This window comes from Ptychodera flava, chromosome 8 (assembly GCF_041260155.1).
Source record: "Ptychodera flava strain L36383 chromosome 8, AS_Pfla_20210202, whole genome shotgun sequence".
Lineage (NCBI taxonomy): Eukaryota > Metazoa > Hemichordata > Enteropneusta > Ptychoderidae > Ptychodera > Ptychodera flava.
Genome location: NC_091935.1, coordinates 36664686 through 36690291, shown reverse-complemented (window position 1 = coordinate 36690291; position 25606 = coordinate 36664686). Strand labels below are relative to the sequence as shown.

The window sequence follows — 25606 nt, the reverse complement described above, 5'->3', positions numbered from 1 at the left end:
AAAACATTTTCATGGAGAAATTCATCATTATTCATTCAATTTCATCATTATTCGTTCAAAATTGAGGAATTTGCACCGGCGAGAAGTGTGCAGTCTGTTCGGTGTATTATACGTCATTGTTTTCTATGGGAAATCAAGCCTATTTGCCGCATTGTAAAATGAAAAATATATCTGAAAAAACCCCCAAAAAACATTAATCTAATTTTTTCATTTCGCTTTAATTTTTAAAGTGTTTGAGATAACACAGCTGATGAAACTTTCGTTTTATTTTTTTGAGTTTCCCTCTTATTTTATGAAATGACTAGTTAACGATCGTTTGGCTGTTGACTGTGTTTTTCACCTATTGTGTATATGAATAATTAATTATCGCATAGCTATTTTCAGATGCCAAAATGTCATAATTGAAAGGTCAACATATAAGGAAATCGAATCTGCAACGCTTTCATCAATATTAAACTGTGCAGGGAGAAAATTTGGCGAAATTTTAAACATAGAGTTGAAGGCGGATTTGACTCTCTGTGATGTGCCCGTTATGATGTGTGGTGAAGACACTGAATCATGTACGGTGCTCACTGCGAATGTACTGTGATGTCGATAGTTCTGAGACGTGAAGGTACATTTCACCAACTGTTTTTACTTGAGACTTCCAACTGTGTGGTTAAGTTGCCGCTCATCTGTGTTGATGTATCAACTTCGTTCGGTGTCTCTCGGCTGTCTGTTTTGTACAAGCATTCTAGTGAGTCTGCAGTGTTTTGTTGGTGTTTTTTTTTCTTCACAGGATGTGTGTGTTTCGCAGTGGGACAAGCGTTGTGACAGGGAGGACGGCGCGCTTGGAATTAAAATCCTGAAATCGGCTCTATATACAAGACAGTGAAAACAAAATTACACATTACTATACATTAAACGCAAACCACCAATCTATGGACGCGGACGATGTGTACGTGTGGAATTGCTTTCCCTTTACTATATTTATACAGGGTCATAGCACTATCGATTCGCCAGTGTCTCGCCATTTATTCCAAACAAAATAACTACAATGATCCTGTTATTCACCATATCGTAATATAAAACAACTTTGGTAGAGCAGATGTGAAGTAGCCTTCATTTCCTATATGAGTTCGAACCCGATTGAAACCACCGGGCCGTATTTATGCCTCAAACGAGCGATCAAAACAAGAGAGGTCATCATGGGGTCGATCGGAAAAAAATTAGCCAATCACAGCGCGGCTGGTCTGACCCCGCCCACAGCTGTAGAATGAAAGTGTTCGATCACGTCAAAAAACACGGAAATCGCACCCAAAAACGGACAGAAGGTCGTTTTTGACGCAAAGAGCCTTGTAGGTATGAATTCTAAGATGTATTGGAGGCCATCGATGCTGGTTTAGTATATAGTTGAGGCTTATTGTGAGGGAAATCGGCCTCCAAACTCGGCGAGGGGTGCGTAAAACGGCCATTCCGTTTCCCAACTTCCAATTTATTATATGCATAGTACGCGGCGGCCGGTACGTATCACTCCACTCACAACTATGCTTTACATGTAAAGGGAGGGGGACGTTGGAACTCTGCTCAAAGGTTGCCAGGGACCCCTACAGCTGATGTAAACACTGTATCTATGGTACATTGGCAATTGTTGAAAGTTAAAAAATGTTTGTTAACGATGAATATTGTAAAATTTAAATGTTGCAGCTATGTTGACGTGGTACATCTTGATATGCATAAAATGCATTGTTTATAAACAAAAAATTTGAATATGCACAATTCTGATAACCCCCTCCCTTTATTATAATACTGTCATTTGTTAGTCCCGTTGGACGAATATACACCGACGTATATTGTCACCTAGAGAGCTTTGTCATCATTGATTCTATTTTCAGAAAGATTTGAGAAGTGCCTATCACTTGCCCCTACATAACAAAAACTGAAAAGTGGGCAGATATTATTTAAAGCGTAGAGGTTTTGAAAAGCTATGTGCCAGGATATAAAAGGTTATTTTCAATGCTTGAATCCTATGTCGGGGCATTGAGTTGTGTCTTGCCCTGTAAACTCAAGACAGGTGGTGTTGGCATTGATAAAATTGAATGCCGTAATTGATTCAGAAATTCTTACCTTTCTCTCAGGCTATCCGAATCATGAAGATAATTTTTTTGTGGAATCAGGACCAGCTGTCAGATTATGGTGTAATGCTCTGAATGAGGTAAGTGCTTCAGATCTATAGCACTTTTCAACTTTTCCTTTCTTATCTATCTTTATTAAGGTAGTATGCACCTCGAAAGTGAAAGACTTAAACTTTTGCTGTAACTTTCCTCAAGGAATCTTTGAATCATTCTCTTTCTAAATCAAGAAAAAAAATAGGGGGTCACCATGCAAATTTTGGTACTAGATAAACAAATTACCCAAGATTTACCGATATTAGAAATTCAAAATGGCCGCCATCCCTGTGTTAACTCTATGGAGAAAAATAATAATTTTCGAATTTCGAAAAACTAAGCTGGTAAAAAGATTTTTCTCACCGAGAGCTTTAAAATGAACCCCCACATGTGGTATATTAGAAGAGAATTGTAAAAGTTTGAGAGTCTGAATGTCTGTCCCCGAGGTGCGTTCTACCTTAACTGAAGGTCAGTAAACTCAGATATTCTGCATGATCAGTGCCATTGTGAAGTTTGCGCAATGTACGCCTGACCCAGTGCCGTCCTCCAATCTACATGTGTTCACTGTGGAAACTTCTGAACACGGGTCCGTCACATCAAGTCATTTACACAGACTTTACTTCACCATGGTCATGCATCAATAACTATATTATATATTAACTATTTCATATATCTTTCACAATATTTTTTAATACTTCCCAAATTAGGTTACTGGACTTTAATCCAACCATTCAGTCTGTCTTACTGTATCTAGTCACCAAGTTGAACTGATTGATGCTGTTATGAGATGCTGTCAGAAATTTTGAAATATCAATTTTATTTGACATCAAATTAATGATGATAATAAAGAATGTTAATGTCTTTTTGAAACTTCCATTTGACATGTCACTGAGTAGCAATTTGTAGACTTGCAAATGTTCTTTAATTGCTTTCATAATTTTTTTTAACCCGATCCATTACAGTGATCAGCCTAAAATTTACAGTCGCACGTGACAATCCAAATTTCCCTGTTGAAATGATGAACCGCATTGCTGTTGGTAGCATAAAAAAGCAATACATGCGGGTCTTCGCACCTTGCAAGTCTGTGAACACATTAAACAATACTGAGAAACAATACGATACTAAGAAGAAGACAGAGTTCATGCATAACTACAATATACCATCAACCATTATCTTAAGGGGTCTATTTCTAGTTATCTACAGTTAGAGGCTCCTTACTATAGCACAACAGAGTTTTACCATGAATAAGGGAGTTCCGGCGTAACGTTCTTCAGATGCAATACACACTGTTGCCTCACTGACACGATTGTAGCCTCTGAAAAGACATATGAGTGTATTTCAGCCCACCACTGCACAGCATTTGTGTTATAGAAAGAGCAAAAGTTAAATAACACAATTTTTGTTGAAAAAAATTCATTTGTACTGACCAATGAATCACATGTGTCAGACACTGGGGGCTTCAGAGGGTCGGTAAATGTCATTAGTTTACGAGATACCATGACACTGCAGAGTTATCAATCATAGTTATGATTGTACAAAAAATAGTCCAGTTCATGAATTATCCCAGTCGCACGTGGCGTGGTGAAGTGAAATTTACAGTATCAACTGACAACCTTTGGAGAGGTCAAAGGTCTTTATCCCGCTGTGGAATAGCAATGTGTCATGTGAAGTGAAAATGTAAATTTTGATCTCTAGAAAATGAAGTCAGTATTGTACCCAGTCACACGACGTAGATTTTACAATCTGTCTCTCGAGATAATCAAATTTTATTATTGACCAAAGATCATCTCAACAAAAAAGCAACCTTTGGAAAAAATTGTAGCTTTTATAAGAGAATTTTCTAAATAATTACCTTGAAAAATGATGAAAATATGAGTTTTGCAGAATTTGTCAGTCCACAAATTGTAGACATTGATATGTTTGACAACTGTAGATCCTAGAAATATATATATATATATATATATATATATATATATATATATATATATATATATATATATATATATATATATATATATATATATTGATAAAGTTGATTTCATTCTGTGAAAGCTGGAGGAATACAAGAGTTTATAAAATTTCCCTTGATGTACAACATTTTAATTCAGCAATCAGACACTTTTCCCGTAACCAGTTCACATTTAATCCAAATAAATCATATGTACGTTTTTACTGAGCGATCACTTTATTAGACAGGGATGGTAGTTATGCAAAATCGCCCCCATCATTCCCTTGCCGGATTTATTTTTGTACGTAATAAACGTTACTCATGCAACCCAACTACGAAGAGGAGTATGCCACCCAAACTGCCTTGGGTCTATTAGAATTGATTATATACATTCGTATGTGTGTTCCTAATTGAAATTTTGGAAAGCACTGCAGGCAGTGAAGTTTTTGCAATGATGATGTGGTTTTCCAATTATGGTTGCATGCAAGCATAGATGAACAGATGAAATAAGCAGAGATCCTGTGTCGCTGTGTTGCTCTGGTGACAGACAGGATACTGATGTAAATATAATTTTGATAAACTTTTCAGTGGTGAGCTAGTAGCAATTTCGGTCAGAATTTCATTAGAGGGTCACCTTGTGGCATTAAAATTCTGGAAAATCAGGAATTATGATCAAGCATTTGTTGGACTGGATCTGTAGTTTATTGGAGTGGTTCCAGAACATGTCCCATTATCTCAATGAGGGGCTAGTTTCTCACAACCCAGGCATACTGCCTGCAGGTATTGTTTTAATTGAAGTACACAACACATGCATGATAACTAATTTCGTGAAGGTACCTCACACAAGTATGCAGTATGTAGCTGTCATTGACTTGACATTGACTTCAGAATATGTTATTGCTTTACAAATAGAATTTCACCAGTGATAAAATTTTATTACACAATTATAAGACCTTATTTTAAACAGGAAACAAACTTTAGGTTCTGTTGTACCGGTATGTACACTACATAAAAGATTCTTGTTTGTGTATGTATTTCAAGAAGCAAATATTTCATTATAATGAAAAATCACACATGTGACAAGCACATATGTGTAACCTGGTAAAATAATTGATGAAGTGTTGTCAGCCAAGTGTACCCACAAAGGCGGCATAACTTGCACAGGATATTGACTTGAAATGAAAACAGGGTTCGTACGGTCCTGGAAAACCCTGGAAAACCCTGGAATTTTATTTTAGCCCTGGAAAACCCTGGAAAACCCTGGAAAAATGTGATTTAGCCCTGGAAAACCCTGGAAAATGAAGATACTTGAGACTGATGTAGTTGAACTTAACAAATCTGATAATAAATAGTCCAAGAAAGCTGAATCTACGGGGAAATGTCTTTTGTCGCAAAGTTGAATAGTCTTAGGAGTGCAAATTCTAAGACTGCAAAAGAGAAAAACAAACTGAAATACAATCAGTAGCTATACAGTTAGAAGAAAAAGCTCAGGAATTAAAGCAGTAGATAGGTACGGTGTGTCGATAGAAGTCGAGTATAAATGTGTTTTCATGATCAAGAGCCCTGGAAAATTACTTGATTTTAGTTGAAATAGCCCTGGAAAACCGGTCAAAAAACCCTGGAAAGCCCTGGAATTTTATTTGTCCCAAGGTGTACTAACCCTGGAAAAATAACATATCTGAGCAAGGACATGTGACTGGCAGCCAAAGGTACTTGTAAACTGAAACTATGTCATTGGTACCAAATTAATTGCATAGACATACCCCAGACTTTTTTGCATCCAGGTATTCAAATATTTATCTAACTAGACATAAAATTTCTTTTTTAGCTACTATAGACTATAGTCTATAGCAGCTATTGGGATGGGTATCCGTCCGGCGTCCGTCGTCAGTCTGTATGTATGTATGTATGTATGTCCGTTTGTGACGCGTCCGTCCACTCAAATATCTTGAGAACCGCAGTACTTACTGATTTGATATTTGTTGTGTAGATGTAAAATATGATTTTGAGAAACTGTTTTTTTTAATTTTTTGAAATTGTTGAAAATAGGCAAATTAATGCCAAAAAAGGCGTTTTTGGTAAAAAATCTTCTTCTTCATAACCGCTGGTCAGACAGCTTTGTTATTTGGTATACAGGTCCCTAGGGACAACCCAACTTAGATTTGTTAAAATTGTGATGGAATATGCAAATGTGTATTTTTAAGGAATTTTTTTTGTCATTTTTGATCAAAACTTGACTTACATTGTATGTAATTCTTGTACTGTATAAACCCTATCAATTCACCCAGAAAAAAATAATTAATATGATTTTAAATAATTGAATTAATTAGGAAATCATCACAGCCAAAATAATTTTAGTGTAGAATTATCAGAAAGTTCAACTTTTTTTGACAGTTCATGGTGAAATGCTTACCATCTTGGAGGATTAAAACATGTAAAGGCAACTTTCCTGAATCCCAACTTTGACATATTCTGAACCGTCATTTATTGTGCCCTTTATGTTATCCAATAGTTTGTCATGATAGGGTGGTCAAATAAATAGAGATAGAGAAAGTTCTAATTTCCATTTATGGTTTACTTGGTAAGGATAAAATAAAATTACTTTTTGAGGAAAAAAATAGAGTGAGTGGTCAAAGTGATAGGGTTTTTATGGTAAAGCTGGGCTGTAAGATTCCTCATGTGCTATTTATAGCAATTATGCAATCTGTGTAAACACTGCAATGAAAGTGTTATATGATGCTTTTGATGACCTTGAACTTCTTAAGTTTCAAACATTTGTCTCTTCATTGTGCTTTCCCTGAGTACGTACAGTCTCAACTTATTCAACAGAATTACTTACAATGTTAATTTGAAAGTTAAAATGTGCTTGGTTAATAGGACGAAAATACTAATAAAAAGATAACCAGCTTAAGATTCTTTATAACCTGACAGATATGCTGTTTTTTTTCATGAAAATCTTGATTTAAGCAAGTTTTGTTTACTTAAATTAGAATGTAATTAACTCTCGTTTATTAGCTACTATAGACTAATATAGTCTGTAGAAGCTATTAGGATGGGTATCTGTCCGGCGTGCACTGTCAGTATGTATGTATGTATGTATGTATGTATGTATGTATGTATGTATGTATGTATGTATGTATGTATGTATGTCCGTTTGTGAGGCGTCCATCCACTCAAATATCTTGAGAACTGCAGTACTTACTGATTTGATATTTGTTGTGTGGATAAAATATATGATTTTGAGAAACTCTTTTTATTAATTTTTGATATTGTGGAAAATAGGCAAATTAATGCCAAAAAAGGCGTTTTTGGTAAAAAATCTTCTTCTTCATAACCATTGGTCAGACAGCTTTGTTAGTCCCCAGGGATAACCCAACGTAGATTTGTTAAAATTGTGATGAAATATGCAAATCTGTATTTTTACGGAATTTTTTTTTCCATTTTTGGTCAGGCCATCCTGAAATGAGCTATCAAAGATATCCACCTTCTTCATCAATACATGTGTCACAAAAGGTTATTCTCTTCATACACAGCAGAGCTCTGTCAACTGTTGAGTCGCTTGTTTTTTCAAAACCGCTGGTCAGACAGCTTTGATATTTGGTATTCAGGTCCCTAAGATGACTTTAGTGAGATAATTTCATACAGTCAGGAAATACTTAATTTTGTATCCATGTCTATAGTAGCTTCAGGGACTTTGGCCCTATGTTTTCTGTCATAGGACAACTTAACATGATGTTTATGTGCATCTCAAGTTATTTTGATATGTAATACTAATATGGCTGCCAGGATCCTTTTGTTAATGTTTCATGTACACACCCATTACTCAGCTCTGCCTGAAATATTTTTCTGCAAACTTGGCTCACTTATTCATTTCTTTTGAGATGTGATCCAATAAGGCTGTTTACTATTAGTTTTATGTACATTCATTTAGTTGAGATGTTATCCAGTATGGCCACCACAGGCAAAATATTATTGCTTGCATTCACTCAAGGAATGCAGAAAATAGCTAGCAAAAGCAACTGACTGTCAGCCACAACTTGCTGGCAGTGAAAATTATTAATTTAATAAAAAAATCATGACATTTTGCACAAATTTAATAAGCTGATACACTACTAGTTACTGCCTGTAGTACTTTTGTTTTTGCCACCTGTAACCAAAATTTTCATCATCCCTGCACTCATCCATTCATTTGAGATATGATCTAATTCTGGAAGTCAAAGGGCAATGCACTGTTACCAACCTTTCAAATGCTCAATTATTTGCCCGTAGGTGTGATCCAATAGGGCTGCCAAACAGTCATAGCATTATAATCTCTATCAAGACTTGTTCCTTTTTGTGTCAGACAACAGATAATATTGTATGCATAAATATCTTTATTACTGTCAGTTACTGAACTCATTCACACACCCGTCAATCAACTGATCCTGTTTTGTGTGAAAATAAAGGTTAACTGTACACTTACACCATAGTGATACGCAAATAAGTATAACTAACATGTTCGATTCATTATCTGTAATACAGCAGTTTGCCACCATGGTCACGCCCACTCGTTTTTTTAAACTCATGTCCGTGAAATAAAATCAATCCGTAGGGTAAGTTGCCAAGCATGTTCATTAGTGTCTTGTAATTCCTTCAAGTAAATCAAATCTTGAAAAGTATCCCGCAGGCGTTCATTGTTACATGTAAGGCCTGTCTTACATATATGCAATTGATGAAATGGTTCAACAACGTTTACCAGTAGAAAAAACTTGTAAATGAATAAATAAAACTATCGTCTACTGTACTTGAAATATGAGCTTTAATATTGTGTAAATTAGAGAACTATAAAGAGGTTATCCATTCTATAAAATTAATAGTGAAACTCATTTGTGAAAATTGTGATTTCTGCCCCCAGGTTACTAGATGGTTGGTGCCATTTACTGCATATGTAAATTGATGCTTTATTTAAATACTAGTAGCAAGATGGGAATTATTCATATGTCATGTCAGATTGTCATTGGCAGTATGTCTGAAATAATATTTATCAACAGTGAGTCGCTGTAGGACAAGCATATTATGGGAAATATTCTCAGATACCAAGATATTCTCAGGTACCGAGGCAGTGCTGTTTCCAGAGTGCGTGATCAAACAAATCCCCCCTATTTGAACAAAATCCCCCTTAAGATAAACACAGATGTACCGCTATGTCCCCCTCTACAATAAAATCTTGAGAAATTGATGTACGCAGAGTGTTGAAGTGTTGATAGTGGCATTCAACATCATGATTGCTGCTTCTGATGTAGCATCACTTAGTTGATTTAATCTACCAGGTACTATCTGTAGCCATAGTGAAATGACTAAACAAGCTTCCAATCCATATAAAGATGTGCTAAGCCTCTAGATGCCTCTAGATTGCAAAACTATGTTTGAATCTATGCGAATGAATTGGGAATAATTTGAGTAAGCTTCTAGTATAAAAATCATTTAACTGGAGACTGTCTTTATTTCAATATTTGCTCTAATCTTAATTTGCTGATATGTATACCCGAATTTACATTACTTAATTTGAATTATTTATTACTTTCCCTCTCAATCAGAATCAAACTGCCCCTAAATTTCCTAGCACAGGGAGACATTTCCGAATCGTGAGAGAAACCTGAAGAAAACACTCCTGAGTCTCATTTTCCCTCACCCCTTTGCCTGTGCAGTTGCCCGGACGAAAATTTGAAAACCACAGTAATTGTCCTAATTGCTTAGGTTTTTTGTAAGTTTTCATGTCATGACCGAGTTGACCCTGTAATTAGGAATGACAGTGGCAGCAGAAAGGACGGGGTATGATCAGGATGGGCTCCACTGCTGTGGAAATCATGAGACATTCTTGGATGATCTGGTGACGAACAAACATTAATGATTTGTTCATTCTGAAGTCTTTGATGTCTTATCGTCAATTTATCTCCAGACAAAGGAACACTTGACCTTTGTGGTAGATTTCTTTATATCCTGCGTCAGCGCTTGCCATTTACATGCTTGATACTGCATAGGCTGTTTCATTTCATTTTGAATACCTATCCCAGTATCTTCTAGATGCACCAACTCGATTAATGCTGAAAGACGTCCTGACGAAGGCCATCGGTCTCCACGGCAACGGAGGCCGATCTTCATCGCCCGAAGTGTCGGATGATGAGGATGGCATGGATGAGTCAGATGAGGAGGAGGATCACGAGGCAATGATGATGTCAGACGATGATGATGACAGTACATTTACAACAAAGTGGGAACTTGATATCGCCAGGAAAAAGGTAAGAGACTTGAGATTGTGTCATCTCTCATCATGTTCAGTTGCTTCAAGATTGCTATCGGACAACTGGCTTACATAGCCATGCATTTGTGCTATTGATGTTAGTGTACCAGACATAGTGGCTGCATCACAGGTAAGAAAAGTCAAAGCCCTCTACAACGTACTGGTACAAAGATGGTTACATTGTGAGTAACACACAACTAAGACAAGTCAAAACTCTGCACAATGTATGAAAGTCATGGCATTGTGGGTGAGAAAAGTTTAAACTCTTTACAATGTATCATCTGTTTACTGGAACATGTTTTTAAATAACGTTCCATTGACATGAAAAACGGATTTTAGCTTTGTTCAAATGTGTTTATTTCCCCTCTTCCCCTACCTACTCCCCTTATGCTAGCCATCTTGAAAATTACATGAATAACCACACTTCACAAACAATTTCAGCTTTTCAAAGTAGCACCTATCTTCCTTATGATGTGTCTTATTTGTCACAAGAAATTTTCATCTCTTTTGTCTCAGCAGTACCTTTCAAATATACACAGCTGCTTGATTGTGAGAATTAAAGTTGTTATAATATGGATACACCAGTGACATATAATCATTTATCTGGATTAAGTCAAGACCATATTGTCTCAATTCAGTAAATTGACAGAATGATACCAACGTGCAATAATGCACATGTATTCCATTGTAAAGGGACCGTAGCTGATGATTTTTTTACTGTTTTTGTTTTGTATGTCAATGCAGTTCTTGTTCTATTCCCCAAAACATGTTGAAAGACTCACTATTAAGCTTGTCAGCTTGTCAACTCAGCTTCTGAACATGTAAAATGTGCTGTCATTGTGTAAATTTGTATTCTGGTCCAGACAGTAATTCACTGGTACTTATTAGCAATGCAGTTTTACACATGTACAGGCTGATATCACAAGCTGAATACTGAGTGTCTCAGCATACTTTAGGGATTAGCAAAAGAAACAGTTGTCCACATTCAAAACAAAAGCAGTGCAAACATCTTTAAAGGTTAAAGCTACTGTCCCTTCAAGTATCAAGAATGCTGCAAGTCTGTCCAAGAGCACCTGTGGAATATGCTGCTTATGGAATAATGGGTTTAAAGGCAAAAAAACATAGCCACATGAAGCTGTTTGCATGGAAATATAAATCTTCAAATCTCACTTTTGGCGGAATATTTGCATTCTGATTGTGTAGAAACGATGGGCAGAGAAAGAAGCAGAAATCCGAGAAGAAATGAAAAGAAGGAAAAGGGCCAAAGCGGTGGTAGATGGAACTGAGTTAGAAGTCTTACAAGGTATGATAAGCTATCAGGGTACCAACTCATGTGTGGAAATGAATATATTTGATCCAAGATGTACCTATCTGTGATCTATTTAAGTTTAATTTTTACCAACTGTCTTTCAAATTCATGAGTGATCAAATCAATGATTATGTATTATTTTGTAGTCCAACCAAAGACTGGATGATCTTGTCCTCAATGACAGGTCAACAACTCTACCAATCTCATTTTCCTGTATTCTCATTGTTTTGTGAACAGCCTCTGACCAAGAGCAAGAACAGGCCAAACAGATTTTCAGTAACACAGCTGCTTCAGGTGTGCTGACCAACGACCTGGTGAAAATACTTGAATCAGAAAAGGTTAGTACTGTACCACTTGCGGTTTTTCCTCTCTTTCTATAAAGAATGCATCTGTTCAAAACATTTTCATCTATGAATAACACAACACATGACAGACATTTTACTTATCACGATAAACTGCCTTATTATGTTTTATTGTTCAGTCCTTTCAAATCACAGGAGATATTTTATGTAAAGTAGAGTGAGGTGTGACAATGGCTAACCGTGTCACTTTCACTACATTTCATACTGTGTGTAGGAAACTGACAAGACTATTATTTGCTATGAAGATATGAAGAACAGTTATGATAACGACATGTACATGAATGTTTCACCACTGACAATGTAATACTCTTTTCTTTGCTTTGCTTTGAATATATCTTATCTCATTTTAACCAAAATATAACATGTTGTTTGTCTGTAGAAATTGGGGTTGTCTGCAGAACCTATTGATGATAACATTTACAAATGGAGTGTAAGGCTGTTTGATTTTGAACAAGACAGGTGAGAGACTTCTATAGTGTTGGATTTGATAAAGATGTGTTTGTTTGATTTTGTGTAACATTCTTGAGTTTCTGGTATATGTCCTGTCGTTTTCCAAAAAAGACCAGTACATAGTTGTGAATGCAAAATCCTGCAAATTTCACTTCTTGTAGCTGTGAATACTCAGTAAAAGTGTACTCAAACAGCATATGAAAAGAGATTGTTTAAAACCAACAGCTTGCCGTGTAACCGTCTTGAGAAGGCAAAATTGTTGAAAATACTCAACCTCAAGTAATCTTTGTATTACCAGTAACACCCCTGAGAAGTAAAATGCAACATAATTTTGATGACTAAGATAATGTTGTGACATTGGACATTAAACAGGAAAAATAACCAAGCTGTCATTATTTGATCGATAATGACCACACATCATTTGCAAAATCTCTCCATGGTAAGCCTGGTAAAATGTACGTAGTCACTGTAATGTCTGTACCAAGTCTAATTTAGGTTCCCTCTGGCTTCAAAAGTTCACTGCAACTGAAAAAATTTACATATTGAATGTACAGGAATAGAGCTGACACAAAGACATTTGAAAAATTCCTAAATTTACCCCCAAAATTACAAAATACCAAAAGTTGGAATTGTTGTGTTTTTTTTCATGTTAATTCGCATCGCAAACAGTGTCTGTGTTTTTGTTACATGAAGCCATACAAGTACTCATACACTCATGTCAGTCCCTTCATATACACTCTGTAGCAGTCTCACTCCATCTTGTTCCGGAACACAGTCCGGGTCGACGTGGTAGTCATCAAATTTGATGAACCATACTTTTACCACATATTTTGTCTGTTAAACTAGAACTCCAACTGCCAACCACGGTAATCAAAAACAATAACATACATAAAATTGTGCATGCGTAAAGCTCTTTTACAGTGCAGTCTCGGAGAAAATGATGTAGCATTCATGCAAATTTTATGCTAAACGAGATATGTTTGTCAGCTTACATCTGGGGAAGCCCAACAACCAGCATCAATCCCAGACATAATCTTGTCAAAATCAAACAATAATTGTTGGTATATTTTTGTCTCAGACTGCTTTTAAGACATTTGTGTCCAGATATTTTATTTTAGAGTCTATTCTTTGTATGCATATTGCACATATTGTATTTTTAAATCCTTTCTGTTGCTATTGTACTGTTTTTTTGCTTGTTTGTATTCAGTTAATTTTCCCAAAGTCTGTTATCAGGCGAATATGCCTGTTGACCCATCAAATACATAAATAAATAAATAGACAAATAAATAAATGAATAATCCAGAACATAACCAGGATTGTAACAATAGAAAAGACAGCTGTATGTCAACTAGCTGGGTGGAGGGACTATGGTTAGAAGAAACACTGCACATGTTCTAGTTCGTACATTTCATGTTCCACATCATTCTCTTGATTAAAACCTGACTTCACGCATCTGCTTGGATTGCAGTTTCATTGCCAGTGATCTGGAGGCAATAGAATCCAAGCACGGCTACAACTACATTCAGCTTGAAATGGACTTTGCAATAGATTTGTTTCCTTTCTATCCACCGTTGGTCAAGGTGATACGGCCGAGATTACAGGTATAGTGACCCATCAAATTATTATTCTTCTGTGTAAGTCATTGACTAGTGTGTGAGCCATATCTATAGAGTTTGAATGTGTAAAGTAGTGCCCAGCAGAGATGCTCATTGAGGTCATTTAAAGGGTTGTAGTCATAGAATTTAGAACTGTTATATAATGCGCAGCAGAGATGTACGACTTGCTAAAGTCGTTGAAAACCAGGTCATAGGGTAAGCCTAATTGGAGAATCAAGAATCAAACAATCAAGCCTCAAAGAATCATGCTCAAAATAGCCTAAGATTCATATTCGGGAAAAATCACTTTACACCACTGAAAGTTATTGGATAAAAGGAACATGCACACCACAATGCTAATTTGGTCACGAGGAATGACTGGCCAGAATATGAATCTCAGGCTATTTTGAACATGACTCTTTGATTCTTGATTCCCCAATTAGGGTTACCATGTTAATGGAATATGCAGTCCTCAGAGAATGTACCTGATTTACTGAAGACACAGAGTATATATATCCAATTAGATCTTTGTCTGTCAGTCTGCTATGGCTTGATAAGTGAAACAGCATACTCATATTACTCAAATTATTGATTGGCAAGTGCCTAGTTTAACTCCCAAGGGACTGTCCCTGAATAGTGGTATAGCCATCGGGAGCTTTTTCCTCCAAGGTTACTCTTTCAGTGTTTTGAATTGTTGTCTCTCCTGAGATGTAGTTTGTTAGCAACAGTAACCAAGGTGATAATATCAAACAAGACAGATGGTAACTAAGGCAAAGGTATCAAAGCAAAAAATTTTCTTTTCAGAATTCCGTATTTATTCCAATAAACGTCCCAGGTGTTCAGCCTCCAAAATGATACTTGAAATGTAGGGGGCTGTTTGCCAACCAGTCCCCTTGAGATTTATGCACATTATGTATATACATTAAAAACAAGTAGGAATATCAGTTATTGAAAATCATATTTGATTAAAGAAAATGAATTTCACATGAAATAAAAGATACACAAATATAAACAATAAAAATAATAGCTTGATTCACTTAATAAATATATGTTTGTCAAACTAGACAAGACGGAATAAAATATAAATATTACCCACCCAGCCAAAATCAAAGGAATTTCTCAATGCGATTAGACCCTGAAAATGTCTGCAACCATGTGCCTGCAAGCTTTGAATCCTTTTACTGGATGACTATCCACAAAATTTGTTCCGACTTTGATTTGAAACAGTCATAGCTCTCCATCATGTTCCAACCTACACAGAAACCAAGTGTGATTCCAGCTTAGTTCAAACATTGAGACAGGTTCAAACCTTTGGCAATGCTCTTTTTTTGACAAAGTCTATACTGATTTTGCACACCATCTTATACTTAGTCTTATACTTAGTCTGATTAAGCCTACTATCAGTATTGCCATGAAAAAATTTTGGAGATGGCACCTCTTAGTCATCCTTTCACTATCTGCGACAGGAGCTTCAAAGCTAAAGAGCAGTTTGTACAGAAAAGTGTGGATTTGTCCAATAAAATGGGGAACGTGGTCCCAACATCAGAACCTGTGCATTATGAACATAGACTTTGTTGTGTATAGTACAAGGTCGCCTATTGGCTATGTCATTTTATTAATGAGACTAGTAGCATACTATCATATATGTGAAACACGTTATAGGTAACTGCTTGAGGACAATGCTGTGTAGCCTAGCGCTGTTTGTTCCTTTTTGTCCACAATAGAAACATCATGCATTGTATGGACATTGTTTGTATCAAATTTCATATGTTCAACAGAATATCACTGCAAGTTGAAACGGTGATGTCAATCGGGAATCGGGACCAATATTCAAGATGGCTGGGTCTCACTGCTTCATGCACGGCTGTTAGGCAGGCAACCTGAACCAACGTATTGCCTGCCTGATGGTGACTTTCACTTGCCCCGTCTACAAATTTTGAAACACTTACACAGTTTTCCTACACAATTCATTTTACTTATCCAGATCATCTTATGTCAGTACAACGTTTTCTTTGGTCATGTTTGTTTTCCTGTTTCTGTAAGGAGAAAGGGGGAGGGGGTTTGCTAGAATATAACTGCATGGTGAAAGGACCACACAATGTAGGGGAAGGGCAGTTTATCAGAGTAGGGTTGCGTACTCAAATAAATATGGTAGTTTTCAAAACTGAGAGTTGTCACATTTTCAGTTTGGTATGAGTCAACTTTTATTTTGTTTGTTTGTGTGTGTGTGTGTGTGTGTGTGTGTGTGTGTTTGATGTGTCACAGGGCTACATCCAGGAGATGCAAAGGCTGCCATAATGTACAAATATTAATTTTTTTGCCGCCTTGCATTCATGCTCACAAATTTTAACTTCCATTTGATAAAATGTGTAAGGTCATCACTGACACATTATTTGGCCACATCTATACATACAGGAAAAGTGGTTGTTTTCAGTATGAGAATTCCTATGCAAGTGAGAAACATACTTACATCCCTTTGATGATGAACAGACTTGCAGTTCAGTCAGAATTTTTCAAATATGGTACTTTGCATTCTGGGAAATAACCGGTCAAATTGTTGATTTCTTACAGGACAGCATGATGCAGAGAGTCACTAACATGGAAATGTTGAAACTGTCATTTTGGTGAGTACCCAAGCAATTCTTGAAAAGAGGCCAACCTGTGAATGAGCTGTTGTAAAACTGCTCCCGGAAATGAATAGCGCCATCAAGAGGTTGCATTGACGTGTCCTTGTCCTTGAACTCTATATGTGTGTGTGGGTGTGTACATGGATTTCATATACAAGATACCTCACAGCAAACAGGGTACTCATGGATCATGTGGATGCAAGCACACACACACACAAAACAACTGTCAGGGCTACAGAAATGGTCTGTAAGCAGCTGAGAAAGTCCTTGCAAACCAGTGAATTTTAAATCTTCACTTTCAGTCCTGGAAAATTCCCTGAGTGTGAAATTGAGTTCTGGTAAATTGATATTCCCACCCATAATTTTCAAAAATGATGAGATCATCAGCTATGATATCAAGAAAATGACATGTAAAATGATGTATAAAAATGATATATTGTGCAAATGATATCTGGAAAATGGTATTTTGGACCTACTTCTGTGAAAGTCCAGGAATTTTAAGTGACTTTGAGTGTGTAGACCTTGTATTTATTAACTTCAACTAAATTTGTAATCTATACACTATTTCACCCACTTCTCTGCGTGTGGATCTCGCTTTTGTTAAGGAAAATTGTAGGGTCATATCAAAATGTGGTGTTTCAAGGATTTGTGACCTACATCTACCAGTACCTGTTCACCCCTAGTTCCCAGTATAAAGGTCTACTTTCACCATTGATGACAATGAATATGGGTCAGACTATGGAGGTGAAAGGGATCCCATATAAAAACACACTTGATACAGAGATTGCCATATATTAAAAAAACATCTTGTTCAGTGTTTAGTCTGCAAGCAGAACAGCAATACAGTGTTACAAAAGCTGCTAAGAACATAAGTACAATTGACTGTCAATGTTGAGGCATAATGAATATTATAATTCTATTCCAGTGTTTGTACATATTGAATGAGTAGGTAGAAAAGTGACAAAATCCTAGCATACAGCTATAGATATGAAGAATGAAATGGAATCATGGTACATGTTTCATTTAATCTGTGAAGTTGAATCCTGCATTCCATGAGTATATTGGTCATTTTACAAACTGAAATGTGTCTGACTCAGCAAGCTGGGCTGTCACTTAAGTGTGACAACGAAATCGATGACTAACCGTGATTCACGGTGACAAGTCCGGAGACGTCTTACTGTGTTCATTTGCTAATGTACATCACTCTGTGTTCTTTACAGGAACCCAACCAAGGATATGAAGACAGTGCTATCAGAGATCAAAGGCTACTTGCAGAACTGGGCTAGGTGTGTTTAATTTATTCAATATTGTTTCTCTCACTCTGTCATATCATTGTTGATTGGCACCTTCTTGCAAGATTTGTATTTTTGTCATTTGTTTTGCAGTTTTTCATTTTCGACAAGCCATGACAGAACAACTGTAATAGTTTAAAAGCTATGAAATTGAGAACTTTTTAGGACACAGGATTACCGAAGATGAATAAGATTGGAACTTAGAAATTACCTTGTTGCATATCCTACTTTGAACAGGTCATGCTGTAAAATTCATCTAGAGCCCTTGCAATATGATAATCTTAATACCATCCCTAGTCTGATAGAATGGCTCGGTAGCAGATAATGTAGCCTTGCATAAGATCACATTGCAGTTCTGTGCTGAATAACATACTCAGCCAGAACCAGCCATTGCTGTCACAATGATAATATATCATTACATGAAGGGCAGAGTGCTATATGCATTAAATTTTTTTATTATGTTTTAAAAATTGTTTGAGAGAGTTTTGGGTGGCAGAGACTTTCAGCAATGCTGCTTTAACTGTAATATGTAATTTTTTGGGGCATGACTTGTGTGTTGACGTTTCTTTCAGTGCCTATAGCAACTTTGATTGAAACAACATCAATTTTGCCATTGGAGTATTGTACAGCTGTGTCATGGTGCCCTCTTTGTTGCATACACCTTTTTCTTTCGTTTACACCCTATGGGCAATTTTAGCCCTATTTAATTATTTGTCTCTATTCAAATTCGCCACAAGGCAATCGTGTAAATTAACCTTATATGTTTTCATGTTAAGTAAAATTCTGTTCAATATATACTATGTCTGAAAATAATTCACTTTAAATGTCATTCATTTATGGCTTCATTTTGTCTTGGAAGACGTACAATTCCATACGCAAATGTTAATACATACATCTTTGTGTGTATCAAGTCAGTTTTGCAGCAAGTGACATCTCAGTATTGTCATGGTAACAGCTCTATCCCTTGTGTCTTTGCACTGTGCTTGATGGTGGTAACCAGTCTAGTCTCTAACTCCTGTCCTGTTATTCTACCCCAACAGACTTGAACTTGACAGTCAGCGGAATGATCCCAAGAGGTACCCCAAGGGTTCATATGTGGATATTGAGCATCATTTACTCAGACTTGCCTTGGTAACGTATCCGCAAATTACAAATTACACTCTCATTACTCCGTTAAATTGGTCTGCCCTTTCAGCTTCAAGCTTTCAGCTTCAAAACACCAAGCATTTTCAGTTGTTCAGTGTTGTTTTAGCTACAAAATCTACAAAAGATAGGGTATTAGAAATGACTTTTCCTCTTTCAGTTTTGACGCCCAGACTGATTAACCTTTGTAGAATTCTGATCACTTTACCTGAATTTAGCTGTTCATGAAATTAGCAAAAGTGTATTTGTTTCAAGACTTCTTTAAAACTCTTGAATTGCTGATATCCCCTTCAATTCCTAAGTACAGTCCACACAGTTATATGGACAAAACATCATTGCTCTTCTGTTGTGAATATTCATGAGTTTATGGTAAATGTTAAATGAAGTTTCATAGTCTCTTATGTTGTACAATGGAAAAAAACTTTTTCCACAGGTGATAATATTCAAGGTACAACCAGAACAATCTCATTTTAAGTTCATGATTGAAATTGTTTACTATTAAATGATTTCATTTTATTTTTACTTTATTATGCTTTATAACATTTTATTTTTAATATAAAATTTCATTTCATCCTTACAGTCCTGGTATCTATTTGGAAATAATTTCCAGCATGCTCAGCTGAAAAATTTGCATGCATCCATTGAGTGGCAGAAAATACTGTTTTGTTCACTGCAGTCTGATAAGCTTAAACCGTTCTCTGTGAAGTCCCTTATGACTGTCCATCAAAACATTTTTCCCACGGAGGTCTAAAGCCAAAACATCAGCCACTAACCACACAATTCCTCCACAGGTCAGTGAGATATCTCCCAGGGCTAACCTGAAATATTCAATAGATGTGGAGAAGCCACCAGAGATCCGACTAGCAGCTGAGGTTGGTAATAAGCCCCTCAGTATAATCAGTCTGCCCTGGGAGAAGCATTTCCAACAACTCAAAAACTCAAAACCAGTAAGACTATACCATCTAACTCTCTCTATCTCTCTCACTGTCTCTCTCCTTCTCGATCTCTGTCCTTCCCCCTTCCCACTGCTGGCAACACAGCATAGCGGATTCATTTGTAGGGTGCTTGCATTTACGCTCTGCACAAGTTCTGCCTAGATAACACTCTCAGAGCACAGACTTTTCTTCCATAACATTGCTCAATGACTGGTCAAATCAAATGGTTTCAACTTGTCTCAGTGGTAGAGTGGCAAGACTAAGAAGTGAAAATAGACAAATCTGTAGAAATTCAAAGTTTCCAAGGACCCTGATTCAAATTTTAAGACTATGTAATATTTTTGTGAAATTTGATCTGTTCTCTATTTCAAGTAACTAGTAAGATGTTTCATGCTTTTATATTCAGATAAAATGCTAATATTACAAAAAAGCCCAATTTTTTAGCTTTTTCCAAATGTAAAAGTGGTAGCAGTGCTGCGCTTGAATCATAATGGTTTCTTCAAATCTGAATGAAGCATTCTTTGCATCCATAGCCATTCGCAATACCAAAGAAAGTTTGCTCTTGCTGTCTCATTATGTAGTTTACAGCCTATTAGTGTAGGAACATGGAATTTGAACATTGATCAAAATAATGCCATCTAATGAGACCTTGCTAGTGGTGTTAGCATCCATAGTGTCAGACTAAAGTACAGTAGTCAAAAGTGTTGAATGGAACAGAAATATTATATTACTATCATGTACCAGAATTTCTGTGTCTACACAATAACCTTTGGTTTTTAGTCATTAATCATTAGGACGTCCAGAATTAAGGTGTATGGTCGACTGATTTTCCTTTATCCAACTTTAAAAAGACTCAAGATATTAGGGGTCTCATCTCTATACAGCATACAGTTGCCTTTTTGCCAAGCAAGCCATTTTTTTCAATGAACAATGGTGTAGATTTGCTGTCACCCTGCTTTCAGTATAACAGCAGTTTTGAATCAAATTTTGCCCATCATATAATAAGTTTAACTTTTAACCATAATAGCTGAGTATCAGTCAGTTTTTAAGTGTCCGTGAATACTGTGCAAGCGTTGGGGTTTCTGTGTCTGTGAATTGCGAGTCCTTGGGATGTGTTTGCCAGAAGAGAATGGACATGAACTTTCACATGTAGGTCACATTGAGGTCATGGAGGTCACATTGAGGTCATGGCTGTATTAACCAAAAGACATACTAACACAAAAGGTGCACTAAATAGGTAGGAAAGGAAAGATTTTTTGGAGCCAGCTACCTTAATTTATGATGTTCATATCAATCATTATTGTAGAATTTCAACCAATCACATTTCTCAGTGCTCCGAAAATGTTACACTGCTATGAACTGTCATACCCGATGACGCAATTTTTTTTGTCATTCTTCAGTTGTAGCATGCCATTGGCTGTGCAAGGTGTTAAGTCACCGCTTCTTCTACCGATCACAACTTCTTTCGTTTTTATTCTCTGCATCTCATTAAATATCTCCCTCACCTGCAGTAAGTGCTGATTATCCAAATACCAGTGATAAACAAAAGATCTGATCCTTATAGTGACATAGATCACTGACTCCCAAATGGCACTGCCTACCTGTCCAATATAAAAGATGGAAGCGTTTGTTTTGTTTTCACATTTGGACATAGTATGTCAGAACAGAATACCAAGTTACTTAAGATCCTGTGTACATAATTTTCACAAAATATGTCACCAAAAGACAAATCAGATTTAGCTTGCATATGACCGATCAGCACTTACTGTACTGTAGATCTTAACTGGTTATAATAAAGCCCAAATGTTTCTCCCTTCTTCCCCGTCCAAATATTTTGAGTTCGAGTTAAATGCACAAGGGTTTTATTTTCTTATATCTTGAAGATTTTCGGTTTTTATGTGGTGTAGTCACTGCATGACTTTGTAAAACGCATGTGTTTTTGTTTTGTTTATAGCATGATTGATACTGCTGAAGTGCGATCAACCTAAAAGTGGCAGACAATCTCTTTGGTGCAAAATTTTACATTGATGTTTCTTCTCACAGAAATTGCCTGTTTCTTGTTCATCAAAGATGCTGAAAATCAATTCATGCTGATGAACTGTTGATCCAAGAAGATTGATGAGAAAAAAAAGTTTGCCATCAATGACTTCAGCAGCAATCAATATCTAAGCATGCCTGTTGTATTTCAATCTTCAGTAACTTCTCCTTTGCTGTAGATCAGTGGCTTTTTTACCTTTTCATTTTTAACACAGGATTTTTTTCCTTCTCTTTTTTTGCACAACAAGGAATCTAAAAAGAAGGAATACTGGACTAAAGGTGTTGGATATGGACACAGACACAGACCAGGTAATACTGTCAAGACCTGTATAGTATTTAAAGCTCTATAAGCTGTATCTTTTGGCTATTTTTTTCAGAACTTTTGTTTTGTGGTTTCCCTACACTTTCAGCATTGAATCCCTAAACTGTAATTTAATGCCAAGTATTTAGCATATCAACACAACCTATATGAGTATAATCTACATTGTTATTGTTGAAAATTGTATTCAAGTCCGGACTAGAATTCATTTGTAAACAATAAACAATGATCACTACACACAAACAAGCTGTGTTGACAAAAAGAATACTCAAAATTTCAGCATGACAAACGGATTAGGGTCAGACACGGTAGTTGATGTACAGAAGCAGAATACTGAAAAACTTGCCACAAGTTACAGCTTATTTCCCTTTAAGGGGTAACATTTCTATAAAGATCATTTTGCAAAGTTTTAATGTAAACTATCTGCACTCTCTGCAGAATTACCAGATTTGAGAGCCATGTCGTTGTGAAATTTTTAGCTCTCGTAACTCCACACCATCAATATTTAGCTCATCATTTGCATTTTCCACTACCAGATGGAATCTGTATGATGTTTTGAAAAATCACAGCAGAACTGTATTATCTGCGAGGTCATCTAATCGTTAAACTGCATCACCTCTTAGTATGGTTATAAAGATGCAACTTGAAGATAGATAGACCATACTTTTGAAATTTAAAACATTAAAACAGGGCCAGTAGCTGAAACATTTGACAATTTTTTTCACAATATTTGTATTAATGTCAACTGCAGTTTTTTGTTCTATTCCCCAAAGCATACTTAGATGCATAGTACCCTCAACTTGTCAACTCAGCCTGTACACATGTTAACTACATTGTTATTGTTGATAGGTGAATCCTAGTTAAGAATAGAATTCAAATGTAAACAAATCAGTGCATTTTACACATACAGATGCTGTGTATAAGTTTAATATTAGGTGTTTCAACATACTTGTAGAAGAACTAACTTTTAATCGACATACAATGCAAACTAAGTGAAAAAAATCATCACAGGCCTTGTAACAGCAGGCTAGTGTAGGTCATGTTTGGTCAGTAATATCATGTCTTTCTGATCTGCCACCAGGTTGGGATATCGCGGCATACATAGCAGCTCAAAAGGAAAAAGACAAACAAATTGAGTCCGTCCTTAATTGTATTTTAGTTGAACTCAGACACTTGTTTCAGAGTTATGGACCAAGTCATCTTGTCAGCAAAGCGTCAGGTACATGCAACAAAGGGAAATGTGACAAAAGCGGCGATTGTAAAAAGACGCCGGTTGCCTCGACCAGTTATGCAAGCCCCAGCAAAGCCAGTTGCAGTGTGTGTAACAGCGTTAATGACACTGCTACCAACAGCGGTAGCCCCAAACTGACTGCAAATGCAGCCACCGCTGCAGCATCAGCTGCGAATTCCCCAAGCACCTCACAGACTGTGTTAACAACAAGTAGGTGTAGTAGTGGATACAATAGTGCGAACGCAAGTACGAGCAGTAGTAGCAGCAGTAGTAGTAACAGCAACAGCAGTTGTAGCAGCGGTGATGAGGGAGTTTTGGAACCAGTGGACCCAGTGTCTGATGTGTATAGTATACTTGAAGGGTCAGCGTTAGTGCCTTTTCTAGAGGTAAGCCAAATTACTCAGAATTAGATTTGTCTGGTCTCTTGACAGGGTCCCTAAAAATACCCGCGAAGGTTTACAAAAAAGTTCCGGCAAGACCGAAGAATGCTGGACCCCAGTGAACAATTTTATATATTACCATAAACCTAGTGGGTCAGAGTGGATCGCAAAGCTTTAGGGAGGCCCCCTGAGAAAACCTGATTGTTTCTATTTGCCGTAATTCCTGTAACTCAGAGCGATTTGCTTTCGATAGTTTTCGATTTGCCTTCTTCAGCTGTTGTGTCATTGTGAATAGATGATGATGCAACCGGTCTACTGATCACAGGAGGGCATTGTAAATTGTTTCTCATAAAGAAGATTTAGCCCAGCATTCTTCAGCAGCACCAAAGTTTAATCACTGTAAGGCCTCGTTGTTGAGTGGCATTACCTGGTCACCAGAATTATCATCTATACGTTGTTAGCAAGAGTAGACTGTGGTCACAAGGTGTCTTGCAGTAAAAGCTGGCTGGAAATTTTGTCTACTACTTGATAATCATGGAGCTTTTTGTGCTTAAGTCTCACTGGCATTGAAGTGAATAAGCAGGCCTAACTACTGCCAAAAAGTGTTCTGTTTGTAATGTCTACATTCATGACCAAATTTGTTACTACGTTCTCTGCCAGACTTATTTGTTATGGCAACACACACCGTGAAACAGAAAGTTACAAGGTTATGCTGGAGCGTTACTCAGGGAAATTTTTAGTAATTCTCTTTCATAGTCAAGTTAAAAATCAGCGGTCACCATGCAAGAACTGGAATTAAAAGAAACAAATAAGCAATGGTTTGTCAGATCAAATATTTCAAATACAAAATGGCTGTTATATCACGGGTTATCTCTCAGCGGAAAATGATATCTTTGATTTTCATGAAAACACAACTATGAAAACTTTGTTCATTCCTTTGGCTTCAAAAGGAGTCCATACAAGAAGCAGACACTAAAGTAAAAATTTCAATCTCTGAAACATTATCCCTAACGTGCCTGATACCTCCAGTTTATTTAGTCCCCAGGGACACCGTCCGGGGGGCTTATAGGTTTGGTCATGTCCGTGCGTGCGTGCGTGCATCCGTGCGTCCGTCCGTTCACGCAGATATCTCAGAGATGCCTGGAGCGATTTCATTCAAACTTGGTACAAGGATTACTTCATATGTCATACAGATGCACGTCGATTTGTTTTGTAATGCGATCCAATATGGCTGCCAGGCGGCCATTTTATTACGATTTTTTCATGTACAGAGCCATAACTCAGGCATGTTTCAACTGATTTTATTCAAAGTTGGTACAAGGACATTGACCAATGTCATAGATATGCACGTCAATTTTTTTTGTGATACGATCCAATATGGCCGCCGTGCAGCCATTTTGTTACGATTTTTTCATGTACAGAGCCATTACTCAGGCATGTTTCAACAGATTTTATTCAAAGTTGGTACAAGGACATTGACCAATGTCATAGCTATACACATCAATTTGTTTTGTGATACGATCCAATATGGCCGCTCTGCGGCCATTTTGT

General features: G+C 36.7%; 1 protein-coding gene across 3 annotated transcripts in view; it reads left to right on the top strand.

Annotated features, from left to right (window-relative positions):
• The window catches only part of LOC139139209 (dual E2 ubiquitin-conjugating enzyme/E3 ubiquitin-protein ligase BIRC6-like), a 92001-nt gene that overhangs the window by 51393 nt on the left and 15002 nt on the right, over positions 1-25606 (top strand). For 2 of the 3 annotated variants that reach the window (XM_070708037.1, XM_070708039.1), the window contains exons 3-14: positions 2118-2194; positions 10149-10373; positions 11579-11678; positions 11922-12022; positions 12426-12505; positions 13965-14097; positions 16663-16715; positions 17939-18004; positions 19051-19141; positions 19945-20100; positions 22374-22434; positions 23526-24061. In XM_070708037.1, coding sequence (XP_070564138.1) covers positions 2118-2194; positions 10149-10373; positions 11579-11678; positions 11922-12022; positions 12426-12505; positions 13965-14097; positions 16663-16715; positions 17939-18004; positions 19051-19141; positions 19945-20100; positions 22374-22434; positions 23526-24061 — 1679 coding nt within the window. The remainder of the gene's footprint in view (positions 1-2117; positions 2195-10148; positions 10374-11578; positions 11679-11921; positions 12023-12425; positions 12506-13964; positions 14098-16662; positions 16716-17938; positions 18005-19050; positions 19142-19944; positions 20101-22373; positions 22435-23525; positions 24062-25606) is intronic. The other variant, XM_070708038.1, reaches the window with a different exon arrangement.